Source organism: Cloeon dipterum, chromosome 1 (genome assembly GCF_949628265.1).
Source record: "Cloeon dipterum chromosome 1, ieCloDipt1.1, whole genome shotgun sequence".
In the NCBI taxonomy this organism is placed as follows: Eukaryota; Metazoa; Arthropoda; class Insecta; order Ephemeroptera; family Baetidae; genus Cloeon; species Cloeon dipterum.
In genome coordinates, this window is record NC_088786.1 from 34552139 (window position 1) to 34574071 (window position 21933).

General features: G+C 42.3%; 2 protein-coding genes across 4 annotated transcripts in view; one reads left to right on the plus strand and one right to left on the minus strand.

The window, feature by feature from the left end:
• Window positions 1-15200, minus strand: part of loaf (lost and found) — a 72003-nt gene extending 56803 nt beyond the window's left edge. For 2 of the 3 annotated variants that reach the window (XM_065491310.1, XM_065491292.1), the window contains exons 1-2: window positions 15047-15200; window positions 6491-6643 (exon numbers count right to left, since the gene is read on the minus strand). In XM_065491310.1, coding sequence (XP_065347382.1) covers window positions 6491-6605 — 115 coding nt within the window. In that variant the 5' untranslated portion in view covers window positions 6606-6643; window positions 15047-15200. Of the gene's footprint in view, window positions 1-6490; window positions 6644-12886; window positions 12903-15046 lie in introns of those variants that run through there. The other variant, XM_065491302.1, reaches the window with a different exon arrangement.
• Window positions 15201-18932: 3732 nt separating this feature from the next.
• Window positions 18933-21442, plus strand: LOC135948482 (abscission/NoCut checkpoint regulator). Its single transcript, XM_065497784.1, has 6 exons — window positions 18933-19116; window positions 19213-19358; window positions 19493-19746; window positions 20463-20764; window positions 20819-20905; window positions 20958-21442. Exons 1-6 carry the CDS (start codon window positions 19069-19071, stop codon window positions 21126-21128), a joined length of 1008 nt encoding a protein of 335 aa, XP_065353856.1. The 5' UTR covers window positions 18933-19068; the 3' UTR covers window positions 21129-21442.
• Window positions 21443-21933: the final 491 nt, after the last annotated feature.

Below are 21933 nucleotides of genomic sequence, written 5' to 3' on the forward strand. Positions count from 1 at the left end.
AAATCAATCATAGCACTGGCTCATTAGCATCATCCTCGCCGCGCTAGAAATGGGCAAACGGACGCCTCGAGGTGCGATCTGCCGGAATACGGGCGCCAGGCAGTGCATTATGCAAGCAGAAGACACACGCTCGGCGCAGCTTTTCCGGACTCTGGCTGCTGCAAGCGAGGAATATGGTTGTCACCTACCTTTTCTATGCGTTTTCTTTCTACCTTTTTAATAGTTGGAAAATTACAAACAAATTCAACACTTTTTAAACCCACCGGGGTCCAGATTGCGATCTGTGTTGGTTCCCGCCGGTCAGAAGTCAATATGGTGACGAAATAATGGAGGCCAATCAGCAGACAGTCCAGCAGCCAATCAGAAGCGTCGAAAAAGAGGCGTGCCGACCTAATAATTTCATACCCGCGTATTTTGTTACATTTCAATTCGCCTGATGTGCCATCAAATGGGTATACTTCAGAAATTACAACAAAAATATTCATAGTGCTTCAGGTTTTTCATGATAAATTTTCCAAGCCAATTTCATTTTAAGTTTGTAACTTTCCCGCCGTACTCTACCAGACGCCATATCTGCGCGTCGCGTGAATCCGGACCCCGGTGTTTAAACCAAAAAAATTGGTGTTTTCTACTGAATAAATAAAAATACCTGAAATTTCGCACATTTAAGCCACTAGTTAATGAGCTAAAATATAAATCAAACAAACCAAATGTTGCATTTTATTTCTGACTTTCCTGGAAAATTGTTATAAAAAGATTCAATGGTGAGGGAAATTCTCATTTTATCAAAATAAATCATGCTCTGCTGTGGTCAATAATGCTCGCCACTTTTGAAAAATCATATAAAGCTGATTTTCTCGGAAACATGTACAGTAGCGTATGTAATTTCAGCCAGCGCAGCCAGCGTTTTCAATGAACAACAAAACATACTCCACTGTGAACGCTACTGGAAATAAAAGCATCTAAAAATTTAGTTTGCCTCCATTTTTTGCGAGATTTATCATCGACAACGGCATTTAAGCGAGCTTAAGTCGATGCTGCAATTTATAGCGGCAAACAACACGGTATAGGAGTGCGTCGATAAGGCCCATTACGAGACAAATGGTAATCGATTCGGAAAGAATTGCTGTGGCAACCCTTTTTGTGGCGCGGCGCACCGAGAGGAGGAGGGAGCGACCGGGGGTGGTTTGCCCCAGTTGCCTGCACATTCATGCCGCGCTCCCGTGCACCGAGTGAGTGACCCATTTTTGCTGCAAGAGTTCGTACGTACGTACGTACGTACGCTAGAGCAGAGAATCAATCTCCATGGAAACTCCTTGGGCCGAGCCACCCCCGGCAGCCAACCCTCGTCGGCCGGCCGTTGCCCGCGCTGGATTATTATTATTTGCGCTCGGGTAAATTAAAAGAGCTCGCACGGACAGACAGATGCCGCCGACGGCCGCACGATTCAAAGCACGCCTTTTAATTTGTTTTGCTCGCACGTATCAGCTGCCGACGGCGGATATTGAGATGCGCTCTGACGGCTTTTGTGCGCCGAGCTGGATGTGTGTGCATCCCTCTAGCCAAAGGGTTGCTCTGTGTGTGTGTGTGTCTGGCAGTAGAGAGGCAGGTCTGCGCTCTCTTTGTGCTCAATCGACTCTACTTTTGTACAAATGCGCTGCCGTTTCACGACTTGTTAAAATTACACCAGAGCTGGCAAAACATGTACGGGGAGGAAAGGGATTTTCAATTCGATTCGAAGGACAGGCAGATAACATTTTTAATTCGCGAGGTTGCCGGAAAACTCGTGAAAAATAATAATAAAAGCACTGATGGTTTTAAATCCTTCCTGGAAAGGATGAAGAGGTTTAACGTGAACTGATGATGTCTGCTATTTTTAGGAAAATATCTGATTTATAAAAATATAGTCAAATTTTTAAAGGCGTGAGATTTTGTTACTATTTCTTGCAAACATGGTAGCCTCCAAATCTCAGATTTCAACCTATAGAGTTGCAAAAATTAAACAACGTTTGGCTAGTCTTGACCTCCCCCTATGGTGGACCGTAGGGTTTAAGGGATGCTCCTCATTATCCAACCCGTAAATGTTCACGTTTAGAATGTAAAATGCGTATGCTCGCTCAAATTTCTCATCTTGTAGCATGTAATTTAAAAAAAACATTTCATCGTAGAAAATAGAATAATGTGGAGGTAATTTGGAATACGGCTTGACTGAATCAAAATATTTTGGTCCGTTTTAAATATTTAAGAGCGAGCGCTTCTATGCTATTGATTTATCACCAAGGGGTTGGAAGGAGATGGTAATATCAATCCCATAAAACACCAGGTTCACCGCGGTTTGCGGTTTTTGCAAATCTGAATGTAAAATCAGAGATTTGGCGGGAATAATATTTAAAAATAAAAAATAATCGTAAAATAATCCGTCATGATATTTGACAGTGACTTAGCTTAACAAGTGGAGTAAAAATCAAATAGAGTTTTTTAATTGGAATCCTAGGAAATGATCTATTGCGTTAATTTCAAATTTTTGCTCACATTATGTTAAGTAATAATGAGTGCTGATGTTGCTTGACATTAAACAGAATCATCCCAACCCTTCTACCGTCTGCTTTCTTTTAAAAACTGTCTCTCTGAGCCTATTCATCCTATTTTCCCCTAGAGACAAAAATTAATTAAATTAATCCCCCGCCTTTGTTCCGTTTTTGAATATCCGACAAAATGGCCACTCCATGAAAGCAAGCACCAATTAATTTGAGGCCGGTGTACTATTCCGGAAAAATTCACTCCACTTTGTTCAATGTTGCAGGAAGGCGAAGAAAAAAAGCCGAAAGCGTGACCTTCGTTAACTGGGCGTGCTCTCCGGGGACGTCAAAGCAAACTGTACAAAACTAAATTATTCACTTTTTAACAGGGCCAACTCGACTGCTTTGCCGGCATGAATATTCAAATGGTGCTCGGCTGCACCCCTTTAATTCCGGCTTCTAACAGCCAGCATGCGCGAGCGAGAGTCACTGCGCGAAAGCCATCAAAAGTCGAGTTTATTCGGTCACGTCTGCCAACTCTTTACCAACAGCATTTTCTCACATAATTAACAGTTAAAACATTACACACGCGCGCGCCAGCATAAATCCGGGCGCAACTTTGGCCAACTCGAACCGTGTATTAATCACGCTCGCGACGAGCTAGTGTGAGAATTATGGAGTGTGCGAAGTTTCATACGTGTATCGCACGTGAGAGCAACGCATTCGGAAAGTACACACAACTAACAACTTTTACGGGCGCTGCTAAATCTTAAAGAGCTGCTTTGCACTGACTGCCACCGAGTTGCGCTCGTTCGCCCATTTTTACTACACACTCGCATGCGTACACGTATATATATAGGCTGGATTTGGACGCTGGAGGGCTTTCACTCTACTCTTCCACCCATCCATCCACCTCTCTCCTCGAGCAACTCAGTTTCTAATATAACGCACACGACTTGCGCTTTGCTGATGAAAGGAAAAAGCTCTGATGAAAACCCATCGCATGATTCTTGCCACGCAGCTTGCTGCTACAAAGAAAGAAATCTTCACCAGCAGGCAAGGCAAAACAAAACATAAAAAAAATCCAGATTTTCGCCGTGAGCGTTGAGCAATCGTTACGGTTAGCAGTCGCAGTAATCACACATTTTGCTTATTACAATCTGTTAAACGCCACAAATCGAAGATTTCGAGAAAGAAACCCCAGGGAATTTTTTACACAACAAAATTCGGTTCCGTAAAAAAGGTTTTGGGCATTTTAAAATTAAATAGATGGTTTTACACGTTGTTTTCGTTTTTATTTAGAGCTTTTCAAGGTCAAGTTCAGATTTTCAACCACCGGGGTCCGGATTGCGATCTGTGTTGGTTTATTCCCGCCGATCAGAAGTCAATATGGCGTCGAATTAATGGAGGCCAATCAGGAGACAGTCCAGCGGCCAATCAGAAGCGACAAAAAAGAGGCGTGCCGACCTAATAATTTCATTCCCGCGTATTTCATTACATTTCTATTAGCCCGATGTGTCATCTAAAGGTCGACTCGCCAATTCGCGGGCTAATAAGCAGTTAGTAAAGAAAAATAACAGTAAAAATATTCATTGTTCTGAAGCCATTTTTCATGATTAATTCTCCAAGCCAATTTCAATTTACGCGTTTGTAACTTTCCCACCGTACTCTACCAGACGCCATGTCTGCGCGTCGCGTGAATCCGGCCCCCGGTGTTTTCAACGAAAATTTATCTTTCACTGGAATCGCAGTTTGCTGGATAAGATGATTTAACTTATTTCAATCAAGATTCGCACACGACGATGGAAGATTATTGTTTGCGTCTTTAAACTTAAACGAAAAGTTACAATCTGCACCAGCAATTTCACTTAAACCCGGCTGGAAATTGCTCAACTTCTCATTTCGAAAGCACAAAGACTTTGCTTGCATTAGCCTACTCTCTCGGTGAAGTAAGGACATAGCGCCACGAGACGAGGAACGATAACAACTCGGAAAGCAACGGCGTCGGTGTCTCTGGAGGACGTTTGTCAAATCAGAAGAAACACTGGTAAACCTCTCAAAACAAGGAGAGTGAGTGCGCGCGTCTAATTTGTCTCGAAATTAATCCCGCGCATTCCCCGTGTGCCGGCGAGCTGCAGCAGAATTAATATTTGCCCGTCTGCCTGCCAGCCCGTGCCCGGTCTCTCTCTCTCTCTCTCTCTCTCTCTCTCTCAATTCGCGCAGACAAAGGAAGCGGCAGTAGAGGCTTTCGATCCGCCCGCGACGAGATAAAGAGAGGAGAGTTTGCCTGCCTTCCGTGTTCGTTCCTCCCGCTCGTTGGGTTAGCGAGCGGTGATTTAGTTTGCTGTAAGTTTCAAGCGCCGTTGGCTCCAATTTAAGTGAGTTTGTGGCCAACTTTTGACGACACTTCATCAATAATAATGAGCGAGTGCCAGTCAGTCAGTCAGTCAGTCAGTTGACGTAGGTGGCAGTCCTTTCAAAGGCGGCTTTTTTGCATTTTCAGCGCGCCGGAGAAAGGAGATGATGGTAATGATAAAAATAACACTCTGAGAGCGCGCGTATTCAAATAAAAATAATGTCATTCCGAAAGAAAGAGAGAGCACCCGGCAGACAAGACGTCGATTTGCATATTTGACAGTGTATAGATATGAACGAAAGCGAGAGAGAGAGAGAGAGAGAGAGAGCAGGGAGTGCGCTCTTGCCTCCACTCTGAGAAGCCCTTTGTTCGTGCACAATTCCATTCTTATCTCCTCGAGAGATATATTTCCCTCGCAACCATCTTGGAAGCCAAATTAACGTAGGCATGAGTTATGAATTTCTATTCTGAAAGCCTCTGCACACCGTGCACATACATCAAGCATAATCGCATTTCTTGGAGCTGCTGCTCGGAGAATTCCTCGTCCAATTTGAGGCCAAGTCTCGATCGACTGGTTTCAGCTAATTAATCGCAAAGCAAAATAGCGATAGAAACTGCTAAACTGCTACCAAGGCTCCCTTTTCCTCGCTAAGTAGCAATTTATTAAAACAAAGCAATAAATTCAGTGGAATTAATTCAAGGTTTAACAGATTTATCGGCACCATAGGACTCACTAAAATTTCGGAAAGGAAGTCTATAAAAGGGCGTGGGTCAAGGAAAACTTTAAGAAGGGGCTTTGCATGAGCCACGGACCACGGGAAAATCGAATAAATGATAAGTGATTTCCCTCCATTTCAAGGTCTAAGTCTAAACTCACAGAAAACATCAATCTAGATTTAGTTTTGCACATCCCCAAGTTTTAAATTGAATAAAATCTTCCACGGTGTCATGGTTTAGAGATTTAGCAACGGTTTTGCCTCTAAACACGAGTTTTCACAGTGAAATTTGCAGGTTGAAAGCGCTAAACCGCATCCACAAACATTTGCGACTAATCTTGGCACGCGTTTCACGCCTCCGCGCCTGCTCTGGCCTTCCGGCCGGTCCGCTTTTGCTTGTAGAGCGAAAATTCAAATTTCATGCAAATGCAACCAACGGTGTTATTTGCTATTTAAATCCGTCAACTGGCAGGGAATCCGTCACTCGGCAGAAAAGACCCAAACATCCCGAACTGTAATTCGACAATTTGGTCGCGCGCAGAGGCGGCCGATTCGAGCGCTCGTTTGCATACTATTTGCCGGAGAGGCAACCCGACCAACCACTTTTGGACATACATATTTCAGCCGCTGGCTGGTGCAAAACACGGCCGTTTCCACGGAAAAGTCGCCGCCGCCGGCCTTTTTACTCCGATCGATTCGTGCCGACGAGAATCTCCTTCTTTTTCTCGCCGCACACGTGCATTAATAATGAGCAGCAATCATCGCCGAACGACACCACACGTTTTATGTTAATGGATTTTGTGGTGCGGCCAACAACTTTTTACACCGAACAAACTTTTATAAACGCCACACGACGGCGGCGGCAAGCAAGAGGAAAGGCAAACATGGTTTGTACTTACAGAATTTGTTCTTCTCCGAGTCGGCCCTGGAGGCGAGCAGCAGCAGGAGTAGCAGCAGCAACAGCCACCCCCCTGCCCGACCTGACCCGCCCCCCTCGGGGACCCCTACCCACATGGTCCCCTAGCTGCAACCCTGGTCGTCACCGCGCCACCCTGTTGACACAAGCACACAATTTATGTTACAAAGTCAAACACATAAGTCTAAATCGAGACGTATCAGGAACCGGTCCTCCCCTAGAGAGGACCGAATGGGGAATTGCAAAAGTTACTTACTCCTCGACGCCCGTAAAATACTTTTCAGGAGCGTGACACGACTGAAAATCGTTTTGATTTCCAAAAATTTTCGGCCTTGCATGGCAAAATCGAAGAATGTTAAAGAAATCGCATTTTCCCGCCAACAATTTTAAATATTCAAATGTTTGGAGTAATTTTGTCACGATATTTAGTCGCGGCAAGGAATTTTTCGTCAGTTGGGACATTTTGTGGTACCCTTTTACATTTTCTACACTTTAGAATTTTTAAAAAAAAGTAAAATTAAGAGGCATTTAAAGCGAGGCAACACTGAATTTAAGGAAGATATCAATTTTTCTTTAAAATTTGGTCACATATGGTAATTTTCCCCTGATGCAATCCATTTATTTGTATATTTTTACGCATAAAACTTTATTTGATAACGATAGCTTCCGAAAAGTGAACGAAACTGGGGTAAAAGATTCAAGTCGATTTTTAAAACTCTCCAAGCAATTTTGGCAGCGACTTTTTTTTTTTTGCCTCGTACCGCATTCTCCGCTGATATCAACTGGCAATGCCATTGGAACGGACGCAGCATGCATTTCGAGTGTGCAAGCAAATCACAAAAGTAATCAGGCCGGCGCGGAAACCGCCGAGAGAGCGAGCAAGCGAGCGAGCGAGTGAGCACTTTCGCGGCGTATGCAACCCGCGCGTCATATCTGCTCGGCGGCACGATTCTCCGTATAATTTGCAGGGGATTTGAATGGCTAATGGCAGAAGGAGCGGGTGTGCGGCGCCGGCAATTGAGAGATAAAAACACAAACACTCTGCCGCTCGAGCAAATTATTTAGGAACGTGCGCTCTGACGCCCTCGTGCACATCATTTCCCTGGAAATTAGCAGCTGCCGGCCGGCAGGCAAGAATCAGGCCGCAAATTATGCTCTGCCGAGTTGTGGCGGGGTAGTTTTGCTCAAGGGGTCTGTCCGGAAACACACGCCTCATCAAATTATCCCTGAAATCGTTGCGGTGAAACCTCAAAGGAACAAACGTAGATTGTAAATTCATGGGAAAGCGCAATAGCTTACGACCATTAATGGAGATTAACATGAAACAGTGAAAGCTGCTTTATTTAAAACTATAAAAAGAATAACATTTCACAAGCAACAATTAACTTGCCTCTTTGTTTCTTTTCCTTCTTATTAAATAGAAATATTATTTCTCGTCAAGAGAGCACAAAACGATTATTTCGTTCTCTGCAAACAAAAACAATTCATCCATTTTGTGGTGGACTAAAAATCTCAGGATAATAAGCTTACGGAGGCGCGCTTTGAACAATTGCACAACATTATTCTAAGCGGCTCACATGCAATTAGGGGTAGTTTGTTTGCGCGTGCATTTGACGTTAGACTGCGCTCCTCATCAGCGCCGTGTCGAGTTCAAAGTAGCACTCGAGCAGCCTTCTGAACACATACAGAACGGCTGAAGCACTCCGCTTAATGATGCTAATAATTAGCCGAAAGGAAGGAAAAGGTCAGCTCGCAAAGAAAACGCCGTTGTTCTGAATTAAACAAACGCGCGCGCGTACCCTCGCGAATATGGAAATCTACCACGGGCCTTTTGCCAGCGTGCTGTTTGATCCCTCTTGCGTGCACCGAAATGAAATGGGTGCGAATGTGCCTGAGAGCAAAGGCAAATAAATGTTTGCAGAGAAGCGCCGAGGTATTTCATTTTCAGTTTTCCTGCCGAAAGAGAAGCAACTTTTAATTGAGAAACTCTCAGAGGAATAACAAATTATTGCAAAAACGGCTGGGAACCCCTTTTTAGAAAATGATTTTGTTGATTTTCCAAACGAACCAACAGTTTGGTAATATTTTCTTGTAGAGTCTGCTTGAGGAAACTACGCCAAGGACTGAAATTGGTTTGATTTTCAAATCATTTTAATTAGTTAGAGGAAACAACGTACGCAAATTTCCTAATTTTTGCTCAATATATTTAATTTAATTTAATTTCCTTAATTTTATTACACAGCGGTACAAAATTCGAAGATTCTCCATTTCTGTCCGCGCATTTACAAATGAATCTCAAACAACAAAATATTAATAACAATAAATAGAAGAAACATAGTGTCAACATTTCGTTATGTTTGTGTCGCAAACGAGTGTGGCGTGTTTTGCTACATTTGGTGCTCTGAAATTGAGATATTCCTCCCAAGTATAAAATTTGTTAGCATAAACAAAAATCTTTAACTGCTTTTCGTATTCGTCTAACTGCTGCTCACCCCGAATCTGCTCTGGAAGTTTATTATACAAATTTAACATGTAAATCTTTGGATTATGATGTGATGAAAGTAAAAAGGAGAAAATCAAAATGGTTTTAAGGATTTCACTCTCATCAAATAAGGTTTGTGAATCAATATAAACTTCAGGCTATAAAAAGCGCTGAGAGTTAAATCATTCATTCTGTTGGAGAAGTTACCGGAAATTTCCGAGCGGAATTAAAAGGCTTTGGAGATGCGATATATCTGCTCGACACAGCAGGCGAGCTTAATTATTTTACTTTTGTATCCGTTCAAGTGGCCTCACTAATCATTCGCAGGCAGCCGCCCGGCACTACTCTTGATTACCAACTCATTCTATTGGCCATAATTAATGATTTGCCTCTTCTTTCCGCGCAGCCAGCTCCTCGAAGGGCATAAAAGAGATCTTTCTCCTTCTTTTCCTTCTCTGATTTTCATCGCAGAGCGACGCGTTGGGAAAAGAACGACGAACTTAGCAGCCTGCATGCTATACGTACTACTCGCGAAATTGAAAATCCCTTTGTGTTTGCCAACTTGAGCAGCGATCGATTCCGCGCGCGCTTGTGTCTCGCTTCGCTCACGTAATTCCAAAGGATTACACCTATCATTTCTTTGTGAACGAAATTTCGATCGATGATTTTTTTAGCCTATTATGTGATCATGCAAGGTTGAAAAGGGAAGAAGCAAAATTTGGAAAATATCTTCGCCATTTTTTCTTACATGTAACAAGAAAAGGTTTTATGCATCATGAACGGTTAATTTTCCAAATTCCCATTCCAATTAATAGCCATGAAGCAAAAGCATCGACCGAATTTTAGACCTCTTCGGAAGTTAAGCGAAATAATGCTCCGTTTAATTATCTCGTGCCGCTGTATGATGTGGTTTGCAAGTGCAATCTGCCTGCACACTTGATGAGCGTGGAGAAGGATTTGGTATATCGAACCCTAATTACCTGCATGTTGCTTCACGGTAACTCCCAGCCGAAGCCAGCGACGAGGTAAGGCGATTAAATCGATTTCAAAACCTCTCCTCTCCACCAGTCTCACTGAAAAGCGCCGGAACTGACAAATTTTCGCAGATTAAATACGTGTGAGCTGGGCGCGATTTATGATGAGTGTAAATTACTTGGCAGGCTTTTGTTTCAAACAATTAAATTCTTGGAAGCAATAAAGCTGGGCCTTGTCTCGCCCTCTCGTTGCTTATTTCGCACTTTTCGCCGCCCGAAATGAGAGGAGCACAATTTTATTGCATTCTCCTAACTCACGTAGTCAGCTGCCACGAGCACGGTGAAAACTTTTGAGCAGGGCGCGCGATGAATGGGCCGCCGCGCAATTTGTTACATTGTTCGTTTATGATGATGAAATGCCGCCTCTTTGGCATTCATCCACCCCGTATCACTTCACTCCTGTTTGCCCACGCCCGTGTTTCCTAATTTTATTCCACTTCTGTAATCTACCTCTCCTTGCAAAAAGTTTAAGTTGGATTTGTAAAAAATTCGCCCAAGAGTTTTACCAGCGTAATTTTACCAGAAGAACAGAAATCTTCGGTCCACTCAAAATTCGCAAATATTTATATAGAAAATTGAAATTAGCTGTTTTAATTAAGCCAATTTTCCTGCATTTTTTCAGGATTTCCTCAAAAACAGAAAATTAAAAAAAAGTTGCTATTTGGTAGAACTTTTTACTAACCTCTAAAATATTTTGCGAATCCATTTTAGCCGGCCAATTGAAGTCATTCATTCGCTCACCGACAGTTTCAATTCGTTATTACCCGATTGGTGCGAACAGCAATTATTATTGCCAGAGTGCGTGTTCCGCGCGCGAGAACCAAAAGTGAAATAATGAAACTTGATCGGCGTTGTCGGCCGGATTTCCAAGCGCATTGTGTGTCTCCTTTTTCGAACACCATCTGCGTCAGCGTGGAACAATGGCCGGTCAAATTTGACAACGAGCGTCATGTTTTCGCGCTGACGACAAGATGCCAAAAACAATCGGAGCCGCGCTCGCACCAGGGCGTCATTTTATTGGGCAATAAACGTCGGCCGGCATAATTGCTCTGGACCAATGACTTGCATCCGAAAATGCATTAGTCCGTCCATCCGTGGCGAGAATAAATGGATGCATCGGCGCCGCAGAAAAAAAACAATGGCCGATGCAACACGCGCGTAATTGAGCCGCCCTATCTGGATGGATGGAAGCGAGTAGTTGGCCCTTATCTGGCCGTTCCGCCACTTAATAAGCCGAGATTTATTGCGCCGGGCCCGAAATATCTGCTGCCCCGGCGGCTGCAAAGATGTCCGGCGATCGAACCGCGTAAATTTCCACTGCCTTTAATTGAACGCACGTTTTGGCCTCACGTGTTTTATCCTCCTTTGATCTGGGGCTTTTTTATACGTTCCGGCTGCACCAGAAGGCTAATTTATAATACGTATTTCGCTCTCCTAAGAGCTCTTTACTGATACGACTGCCTTTATCGTGGAATTTTCACCCGCACTTTAAATGAGCCCGAAAGCTTTTAAATATTCTCTTTGGCAGATATATATATACCGGCGCAGATAACGCAAAATGGGAAAGTTCTAAAACGGCTACTCCCTTTCGGGATCGTTTAGAGAACTGTTTAATTTGTTTGTCAGTTGAAATATTCTCATTATCAAAAAGAGACCATTTTAGACAGTTAAAATCAATTAATTTTTACCAATACGCTTAAACTTGTTATTTAAAATATGAATTTCTATTAAAAGATTAAACTCATTATTTAATAACTACCATTTTTAGAGGCTTTCACCGCTGACAAAAATTCCTAGTCGTGCAAGACCTAAATTTTGACTTTAAATCAAATTAAATCTTGTCTGAAACGCATCTTTAATTTTCAATAATTGGAACTTTCCTACGTTCTCATATTTAAATGGATACTTTTATAAATAGAAATCTTTCAAAAAATATTTTAAATGTGAAAACAAACCCCAAAATTCCTTTAGTAAGCATGTTTGGAGAGAAAACAGAAATTAAGTATTCTTGGCAGTAAAATATCGCTCTCTTTGTATTTAAAAAAACAACCTAAATACGTCGAATTTTCCTTCAGTGAAAGAATTGTATTTGTTTAAAAATAAAACTCACGTCAGCATAATGCTGGATTAAAGTGGGTGTCTAATTCCGTTTTCAAACCATTTCGAAGCATGGTCTGGCGGGGCAGGATCAGCGAGCGAGCGAGCGGCAGTAAATTTAAGTGCGAACGCGGCCTCATCTCGTGTGGCGTTTCCGAAATAAAATAAAATAGCGTCGGCACGACTGGCAGCGGAAGGGCTCAAAGTCGGGGCCGACTTTGACAACGGGCATAAGTCAGCGCACGTGTCTCCATATGGGCGCGGCGCAACGCAAATCCCTGGCCGCGGTGCATCCGGCTGCCAGCCAAATCCTCCGGGGTGCAATCCCGAAGGCTTAATGAGTAGTTATTTTTAAAGAGGTCTTGCGCGCTCCATTATAAAAGTTAAACAGCCTAATTAAATGTAATTGGATTAAGCATGAGGCATGGCGGCTTATCTCGCGCGCACCCCCGTTGCCTTTCCGACCGCGCCTTTCTTAATCTGCAACAATACACTCGCTCGCTGGGACCCGAGACGACCGACAAAGGTCAAAAGTTCGCGCCTTTTCCTACTTTGATTTTGTCTGTCTATAAATAAGGTTTGATCGGCTCCATGTGAATATAACCACAATTTTAAATTCATTGAATTGCATTTTGAGTTTAAATCCTAGGCATTGTTTTTGAAAAACCCTCTCTCTTGCACAGCCTATAGTCTCGCGCATTAATTAAAAAATCTTACAAAAATCCAGTAAAAATCAGAGTTTAACTTCTAAAAAGACTAATCCTACCTCTTTTTTTAACTACGGTGATGTTGTGTATTGCTATCTCAGTGCTTGTCCGTTAAATAAGCTCTGAGTGTGACAGAATAATGTTATTCGTTAAACGTGGATAAAAACCCTCGTCTTGCGAGGTGGAAAGGTTAAGCGCTTATCGCACAAATATACACTTCGCCCTCTACTGATTCGAGAGAAAATAAACTCCAGTAAGTGAAGGTGACCGCCACAATCATGCTCTTTGAGTTACAGAGGTCTTGCCATGTTTATCAGAAATCATATCCCAACGGGGACCAGATGTGCGATAAAATTTGTTCTCACTGCGCAGATCCAAGATGGCTTCTGAATGTGGAAAACAAAAAGCTCTCTTTGGATTGCCGTTCGAGTGTCAAGAGTTTGTTTTTACGATCCAAAAGACACAATTAGCACAAGTAATGCAAATTATGTCACAACTTGGTTCTTTTCGTGCATTTTTACGTGACCGTTTTTTCGCGCCATCCTCCACCGGAGCCATACCTGCGCGTCGCACGAAACTGCCCCCCGCTGTCACAAGAAAGCAAATAATCTGACCGGCCGCCTAGAATCCACGAACCCGAAGAGGAAAGCAGAGAAAAGTTTGATGATTGCGATAAGCGCAGGTATACACAGCGAAAATATGTTTGCTGGAAACTTGGCCGGCGGTGTTTGTATATTTATGTATTTTATTTTCGCAGGCAGCAGGCGTAGCGAATATGTACACATAAAATAAATATTAAGAGAAAAATGGCTCTCCAGGCAGCGGCGCGCGCGCCGCCGAACAAACAAAACACCGCGGCATTAATCCGCGTGCGCGCATCGTAAAAGTGAATTAGTATTGCATGCTTTAATGAAGTTTGCTCGTCGAAATGCAAATCAAACGCCCGCCCGCCCGCGCAGCCAGCTGTAAATTAAAATATATATACAAGAAAAGTTAGCTCGTAAATCTGCCCATGCTGCTCGTGTTACATTTTTTGCTCCGCGCGCACTGTATATTTGTTTAGATACACTTTGCAAGTGGGGCATGTGAAGCGGATGCAGCGCACAACCAGAGCATGCACGCGCCCATTCTCTGCCCTCTCTCTCACGGTCGGTGTGTGTATTGTATACGATATGTACTTTGCACAAGTTGAGCTGACTTTTGAAGTTGCAATAAACACTCTGTTGCTGCTTATTGGCAGCTTTATTGCGGTTGTTCCGCAAGCTCTGAAATTGCAAATTTAGCTCGCTCGCAGGAAAATATTAAAACTAAAACTTTTCTAATAGACTGCTGAAGTTGGCTCACGCATAAATTCGAGTTATGGAGCAAAATTTCGCATCGTTGGCTATACAGCACGTGAATAATTCTTCCTGGAATCTAGCAACAAATTATTTGATTAAGGAGAAAATCCACAATTTTCTGATTATTTTAAAAATTCCCTGTTTGCCCAATTTTGATTGTCCTCTTTGGATTTTTTTTTTAAATTTCGTGGTTGTTAAAAATCGTGATAAGTTTGTATGCATCGTGTGAATAGCATTAAAAAAACCAGTTTTAATTTAAACCGGATTTTAATCTATTATTTTTAATAGAGTTTTCAGTGAAACCCCAGACAGGAAGTTATTCATTTATAAATTGTATAGGGCGTGCAATCAATCGGCACTTCCGTTGATTATAGCAAAACACAGCAAAATTATCTTACAATGTAACTTAAGGACTTCACAAGCGTTGGTTTTTAAGATAATTTTCATTTTAATATAAATATGTTTAAAAATAATTTAATCTGAAATTATTGAATGAAAAACCGGTGAATTTTTTAAACCAGAGTGGTGGGGAATTTTCGTGAGACAGTGTAAAATTTGAATCGCTCGAATATAAGCGATCGACCCGTGTGTGTTCCCCGCACGACGCCGGTCGAAGCGCACCAAAAAACCGGCAGCACGCTCCTTGCAGGGGTGCTAAAACAAAATTCGCCGTCGCACACCCCCGCGCACGCCGAACCCGAGTGTCTCGGGGTCGGGGGTGCCTTTGAGTGTGTTGATGCGAGCCAAACCGAAAAATGACTCACGCCGCGAAGCATGACTCGGCGGTGCCGCGGGATTCCACCCCCGGGGACGCGGCTGCGACCTCGGCGGCCCCGGGGGCAGCCGGGAACGGTCTCTGGGGCCGGGGGACCAACTTACTGCGTTCTCTCATGATCAGGTGCAGCAACGAGCAGGGCAGCCGGACGCAGGCAGGGTCGACGCACACGTACCACCACTGCGGCACTCGGGGTTTTACTATATCGGCAAAGTGCCGGAGACACCCCCGTGCGTCCCTCGGCCGCCCCCACCGCGCAGGGCCGCCGCCGGGCGCGTGCGCCTCCACTCGCGATACATTTCAGAGCTGTTTCGCGTGTGTGCCGGCCGGGCGGGCGAGCGGGCGGGCGCCGTCAAAATCGATACGCGGCCGAGTCACCCAGAGGAGAGAAAGGGGACTCGCCACCACCGCCGCCGCCGCCGCCGACGCCGCCACCACTCACTCAGCCACCCTTTCTCTGGCCAAGGGGGCTCGACCCTGGGATGCCGGCGCTTCCAGCTTAGCCGCGAAAAGTTTTGACGACTTTTTTGCTGTATGAAATTTTCACCACACACAGCACACGTTTGAGCCCGAGTGGCATTCTGAATTTTTCCACCCCTCCTGCTTTTGCGGTCGTAAAAGCCCGTGCAATAAACAAAAATGTTTGGCAGGAGGAAATATAGGAGATAGAAATTCCCACCCTTTCACGGGAATTTTTTGTTTTCCTTTCCATAATTCATAAAACGTTTTGATGCATTAATCAGCGGCACTGGATGGAACCACAGAAACAAAGTTTGAATTTCTTTCAGAATAAAAAACGTACATAAAACCGAAGAAATATTTAGTTTATCCAATCGAACTTTTTATCAATCTATACATCGGCATTATATAAATCGATATCAACCAAACAATTCAATTTTTGTTCAATGCAGGTGACGTTAAGTATAATTAAAAAAATCCTCCCTATGGAGATTTTATTCAGTGCTCTCTGCAGCTTTCGCAACAACGTTCTTGCAAAATTACAAATAGAGATAAGAAAAAATAGCACCCTCAGCGGGGGCCAGATGTGCGATAAAATTGGTTCGCACTGCGCAGATCCAAGATGGCGTCTGAATGTGGGAATCAAAGAGCTCTTTAGATTGCCGTACGAGTGTCAAGAGGTTGTTTTTACGATCCAAAAGGCACAATTAGTTAAGAGTAATGCAAATTATGTCACACTATTGACGAAAACTTGGTTCTTTTCGCGCATTTTCACGTGACCGTTTTTTCGCGCTTTACTCCACTGGACGCCATATCTGCGCGTCACACGAATTTGGCCCCCGCTGCTGTGGTTATGATTTTGTTTTGGACGTTAAGTTCTGCGGAGCCGAAACGGTTGCTGCACAGTGTGATATAATTTTATTTTCAAGAATTTTTCGACTTATTGGCCCTCCATTACTTTTCAATTGCATTTGGGAGAAGCCAAAATCAATTAACAATTATTATCTCATTCATGTCTACTAAAAAATGCTCGCGTCCCCACGCCCCACCAAATTTATTCATTCCAGGACGTTAGTGGCTCGGGAGTGGCTCGTTTTTCTCGTCCTCGTGGCGATCCGAATTGTTTTTTCCGGCATTGACTTGGGAATGCCAGTCATGCAGGCCGTTTTTTCAGCGCCGTTCTGTCTGCTTGCCCTTTTTTCGGGCGCAAAGTGTCGATTCGTGTGTCTCTTTCCTTTTCTATCTTTCTCTCTTTGGTGGTACACCGCACCCAAGAGATGAGGAAAAATTGCCGCTCGCGCCGGCCACGCATATCAAATGCACGGACGAAACGCGCACGACGCGAATTTTAAGACTCACGCGCGCGCACTACCCCTCGCGCCGGCATTGTTTCCAGCTTCCACAGCATGCACCCCTATAAAATATGCAAGCTCGGCGGCTCTATTTTTACTGCGAATCGCATTTTCATGTACATACTAAATGCTCTGCGGAGATATGAAAAAGCAAAAAGTGTGTATTCGGGGCCGACACTCGCACACGCTTGGAATATTAATACCTTGCCGCTGAGCGCGATAATATGTTTCTCTTCTGCGCAAAGAGCGACTCCATTCAAGTCGCTCTCGTCGATAAAACGTTTGGAAAGTAGTTGAGGCATAAGAGAAGTATTAAAGGATTATTTTTTTATCATATTATGGGAACAAAATTCGATGCTATGGTCAAGTTAAAGTGCGGGAATTTTTGAGAAATTTAAGAGGAATGATACTGCAAAAGCCTGGAAAATGCTTGTTGCCAATGCATAAACTCATCCCTTAGGATTCAGTTCAAGCCTTAATTGACCTAAGGAGCGCTGTAATTTTTTGAGAAAATTGGCTGGAAAGTTAGCGTGCTTTTCAAATGGTAATGGCTGTCTCCTTAATTGAAATCCGATTTAATTTCAAAAGCAAGAGTTTCCCCAATAAGTGGCATACACCGTTGGACAGATCTCGACGAGAGGAATCTAAATTTGGCAAGAAAATATGTTCAAGCACTGTACATTTTGAAGAAAATTGGCCAAATTTGAATTTTTATCTGTAGGAAGGTCCTTTTTTATTATTGCAAATTGTTGAACAAATCGTTTATGGCATCCAACAATTTAAATAATTTTCAATTGTTGCCCAGTATCATTCCACTTAAAATATACTCTTGGAGAAATTAGGGGTTGAAAATAAAAGCTAAAAATTGTACTGACGAGCTGCGTAGCTCAATTGGGGTTTTAATTTTCAAATAGATTTATAGTTTCAGTCAATGTCAAATTCGATATGGGGTAACGCCATTTTTTTTTAAAAAAAGATATTTCTTTTTTAGAGGTCTCAGCCAGCCGCGCCAGCCGTCAAATTTTGGGTCACCTAGGCTGCCGCCAGGCGCCGTTGAAAAAAGGTCAAAAATCTAAAAGTGCAGGAGAAAAAATGTCTTCCGGCCCTTTACGTTTAAAATATTGTCAGCCACATCAGCCGCCGGTAATGAATGGCCAGCCACCGCCTTAAATCTCGCGGCTGAGACCTCTATTCTAATTCCATTAAATTTCCTTTTCCTTTTACTTTTAAGGTCGTATGAGTTTTAAGTCTTTTAAGAGACTTCGTGACTTACTTTTTTGCCCATTTTAAACTGAGAGATGAATTATGAATTCATTAATTATTCAGTTTTCACTTTCCGCCTCGTAATACTTGAGCAATTTCAAATTGTTAACGCCGAAAGTAACGTGTAAAAGCCTCACCCTCTCTCGTCGTCGTCAGTCGCCCTGCTTTTGATAAATTCCCTGCTCCAAGCGTGATGTCATTCCAGGCATCTTATATGTGGCTCAAGGGGTGGCCGACCAAAGTTGCCTGTTCCTTTCAGGAGGGCTGAAAAAGCCTTTGGGACACATCATACTGAAGAGAATACGGCTCACTTGGTACACTCGCTTTTCTCAGGCCTCGGTGTGGAATGCGTAATGCATGCCAATTTTTTCTCGCTTCTAACCAGCCACACCTCTACCGTAATAAACTCATTTTTCGCTAAGAAAAAATCGCTCCTCATCAGCAAGTGAGTTTTCCAAGTGACAGGCACTACCCTCTGCAGACCGAGAGCGAAAAATAGCTTTTGACGCCGCATTTCAATCACAGACGCCGACGAGTAGTGAAAGTTTGGATAATATATAACCTTTTGCAGGGACAAGGCTATTTTATTTCTATTATTAAGGAATAACAGCTGCATGGTCACCAATTAATTAAAACAAGAAATTACATCATGTATATGTAAATATTTTAAAATAAAAATCACATTTAGGAGAAATTAGGCATTAATTTGTACAGCTTACAACAATTATTAATTATTTTTGCTGTTAAAAATTGGAATTAATTTTCCCATTCCGCTGACTATGTTTGAAACAACCAATGAGAGAACAGCTATATTCTGAGCTGTAAACAGCTGAGAGTCATCTCAATCTCATAACGCACTCTCGCGGCCGTTGCTAAAACTAAAAATAACTTTGTTTTTGTATCTATGTACCCTATGTACATATTTTTGATATTGGGATAACAAAACAAACGTATTATGCGTTATGTTTGACGAATGAAGCTATAAAATAATATTACTTGCCTCTGACAGCTCTTGGTGATTCGCAAGGATAAAAGTGTAGATAATTTGCGTGATGTCGTGCTCGACATGCTCTGCCAAGTTTGGCTTCTTGAAAAAAGAGGTGTGTTAAATAAGTGCCAGGTTTCCAGATCCCACGATAAACCCGATCTTCTGTTTGGAATAATGATAAAACACTAATAACAACTGTCTTTTTCAGTTGGGCTGCCCTGGCTGTGGTTTCTCCTGCTGCAGCAAATGCTTGAAGTTTGAAATTGACGGCGTGACTTCACATGTCTGCAAGAATTGCCATGACAAGTCGCAAAAGAAAGGACAATTTCGTCCACCGCCGGACGCGTTTCTGAAGTACATAATATTGACTTATTTCCTCGGCTAAAAATATTTTTTGTTCCCAGCCAAATGGGAAAATATTTTCATATTTTTTATTTAAATTATGTCAGTAGCTCAAACATTTTAACTCAAGGAATCATGCTTTTTAGGCGTCTTGCGCGTCTTGAAACTCTTGAGGACCCGAGCCGACCTCCAGTCACGATTTATGCCCATCAAACACCGCCCGCGCTGCAAAACTTGACCCAAGCCACCAAAAATGATGACGTTCCGTCCGAAATTGAACTGCGAGGCCGTCTGCAGAAGCTGAGGAAGAGACTGACAGCGGCCCCGTCGGTGGAGGAAATCGAAGTGCGCCTCGCTAGACTGCAGGGCATGCATCACAATCCTAAACACCACTCATTCGGTAATTAATTGTTGGTCTTAAATAGTAAGCCCAATTAACTTCTAACCAGGACATGGGAATTTCAGACATTTTTTAGAACTTGGTCGAGTCATGTTTTTCCCATATGCTTAATAGACAGGTTTTTACGGTTACTAAGCCGTTTTAGACAGTTTTAGCTCAATGATCATATTTATACTGCTAAGTTTTTGTATTTTGACAATAGTTTTGTCCTAATTTGAAGAAAATAAGTACCTTTTTATTGCAAAATCTTGACAAACATACATTTTCACTTTTTAAAAGTTGATTTTTAATAATTTTGAGATTTTACTTGACTAACAGCATTTTCATAGATGAAATTTAACATAAATTCACCTGTTGCGAGAGCCCTTTAAGTGTTTGAGGCCAATAATAGATGGCACCAGTGGTTATTTAAGTTTTGAAGGCACTTCTGCTTTGAAATCGTCCTAAAATCGAAAGGAACCGCTTTGGCGGCTTGGAACACAAAGGTCCTTTGCAAAAATAATTATCGTTTTGAATTCACATCCCAATTTATTACATTTCCATTACTGTAAAGAACCATTCTTCATAACTCTTATCAAATTAAATCAAAAATGCTATTGACAACAAGCAGTGAGCGTTGATCTCCTCATTTATTTATCTTGTCTGTTGCACTCTTTTAGGGTTTAAAAATGTTTTAATTATTCATAAAGCAGGATATTAATTTGACAATTGCACAGATGTGTCGTCAATGACAAAGAAGAGTGACGAGGAGCAGACCAGAGATTTGGTCAAGCAGATGGAGGAAGAGGCTGCTTTGAGGAAGAGCTATGAGTCGGCCTGGCAAGCTGATGTTGAGGCTCGCTTGGCTAAATTGAAGGGAGAGGCTGCCGCTGCTGCCGAGGGACAGGCTGGTCCTTCAGAGGAAGCACCGAAAGATCCAGAATCACTCCTCAAGCAAATTTGCTCTGAAGCTGGAAAAGGAGGCACTGATAAAATGGAAGTCGACGATGAAGAGTCTGAAATTGACATTATCAACAAGGTATTGTGTTTCATTCATTTTCATTAAAGTGTTTTATTAATTCAAATTATTCAGGTTGTTGCCGAGATTGCTCTGGACGAAAAATATCTAATTGAAGACTTAGACGCTTCTGATGATGAACTTGTCAGCGATTCAGTCACGGTAAAACTGCAATTTATTCGAAAATCTGAAATTACCATCAACTATCTTTCAGGAGGAACTGCCCTGGTGCACCATTTGCAATGAAGACGCCACCCTGCGTTGTCCGGGCTGTGCTGGAGATTTGTTCTGCAAAGAGTGCTTCAAGAAATGCCACGATGTTTGCGACATGCGCGAACACCAGCCAGTCAAATACAAGCCTCCTAGTGTTGAAGACCTCATTTGAGATGGTTACAGAGATCAATTAAATAATTATTATGCTTGTACGGTATTCAATTCTTTTGTGATGCTTGATGGATTGCACCATGGAAGCTTATATAAAAGGCTGTCTAAGTTTTATCTTTTGAAATTTAAAATTGCTTACAATAATTTATTATTTTAATGCAGTGGTATTTTACGTATTTTATAAATGTTCAATCTCACAATCTACTTCATTATGTTATATCAAATTTGCTATTTTATTATATATGTATGTGAAACAAGACACAAAGATGCCTTTTCAGTTGTATTTCACAGTAATAATATAATTGTTAAAATGTGCTTGAAGACTTTTATTTCCTTTCGTGATTTAAAATTTCCTATAATTATCAATTAGGTTGACTGTAATGAAGGTAGAGAATGCGACATCAATAACAATTTCTCAGTGGTTAAGGTTGTTAACAATAATAACCATTAATACAGCAAGTTTAATTATGGATTTTTCCACTGATGTGCAACTTGACTAGAGGGGATAATTACTGGAAATAATTGCTGGGTGTGTTTTGACCCCACTACCTCCTCAGTGCAAAGTCGCGTTGTGTATTTTATTTCGTGTGACCCAGTATACAATAAAATACATTAGCCTATTTCCCAATCTTATTCCCTCTCGTCTATTCCATTGTATTAGATCAATTAAATTCAAATAATTTAGTCACGGTGGAAGATTATTTCATTCGCACTTTAAATTCAAAGCTATTCATAGCCGTGTTGACCAGTTTCTGAAATTCGGCGCGCTCTCATTGGCTAGGAGTGGGGATCACAACAAGGGGCAA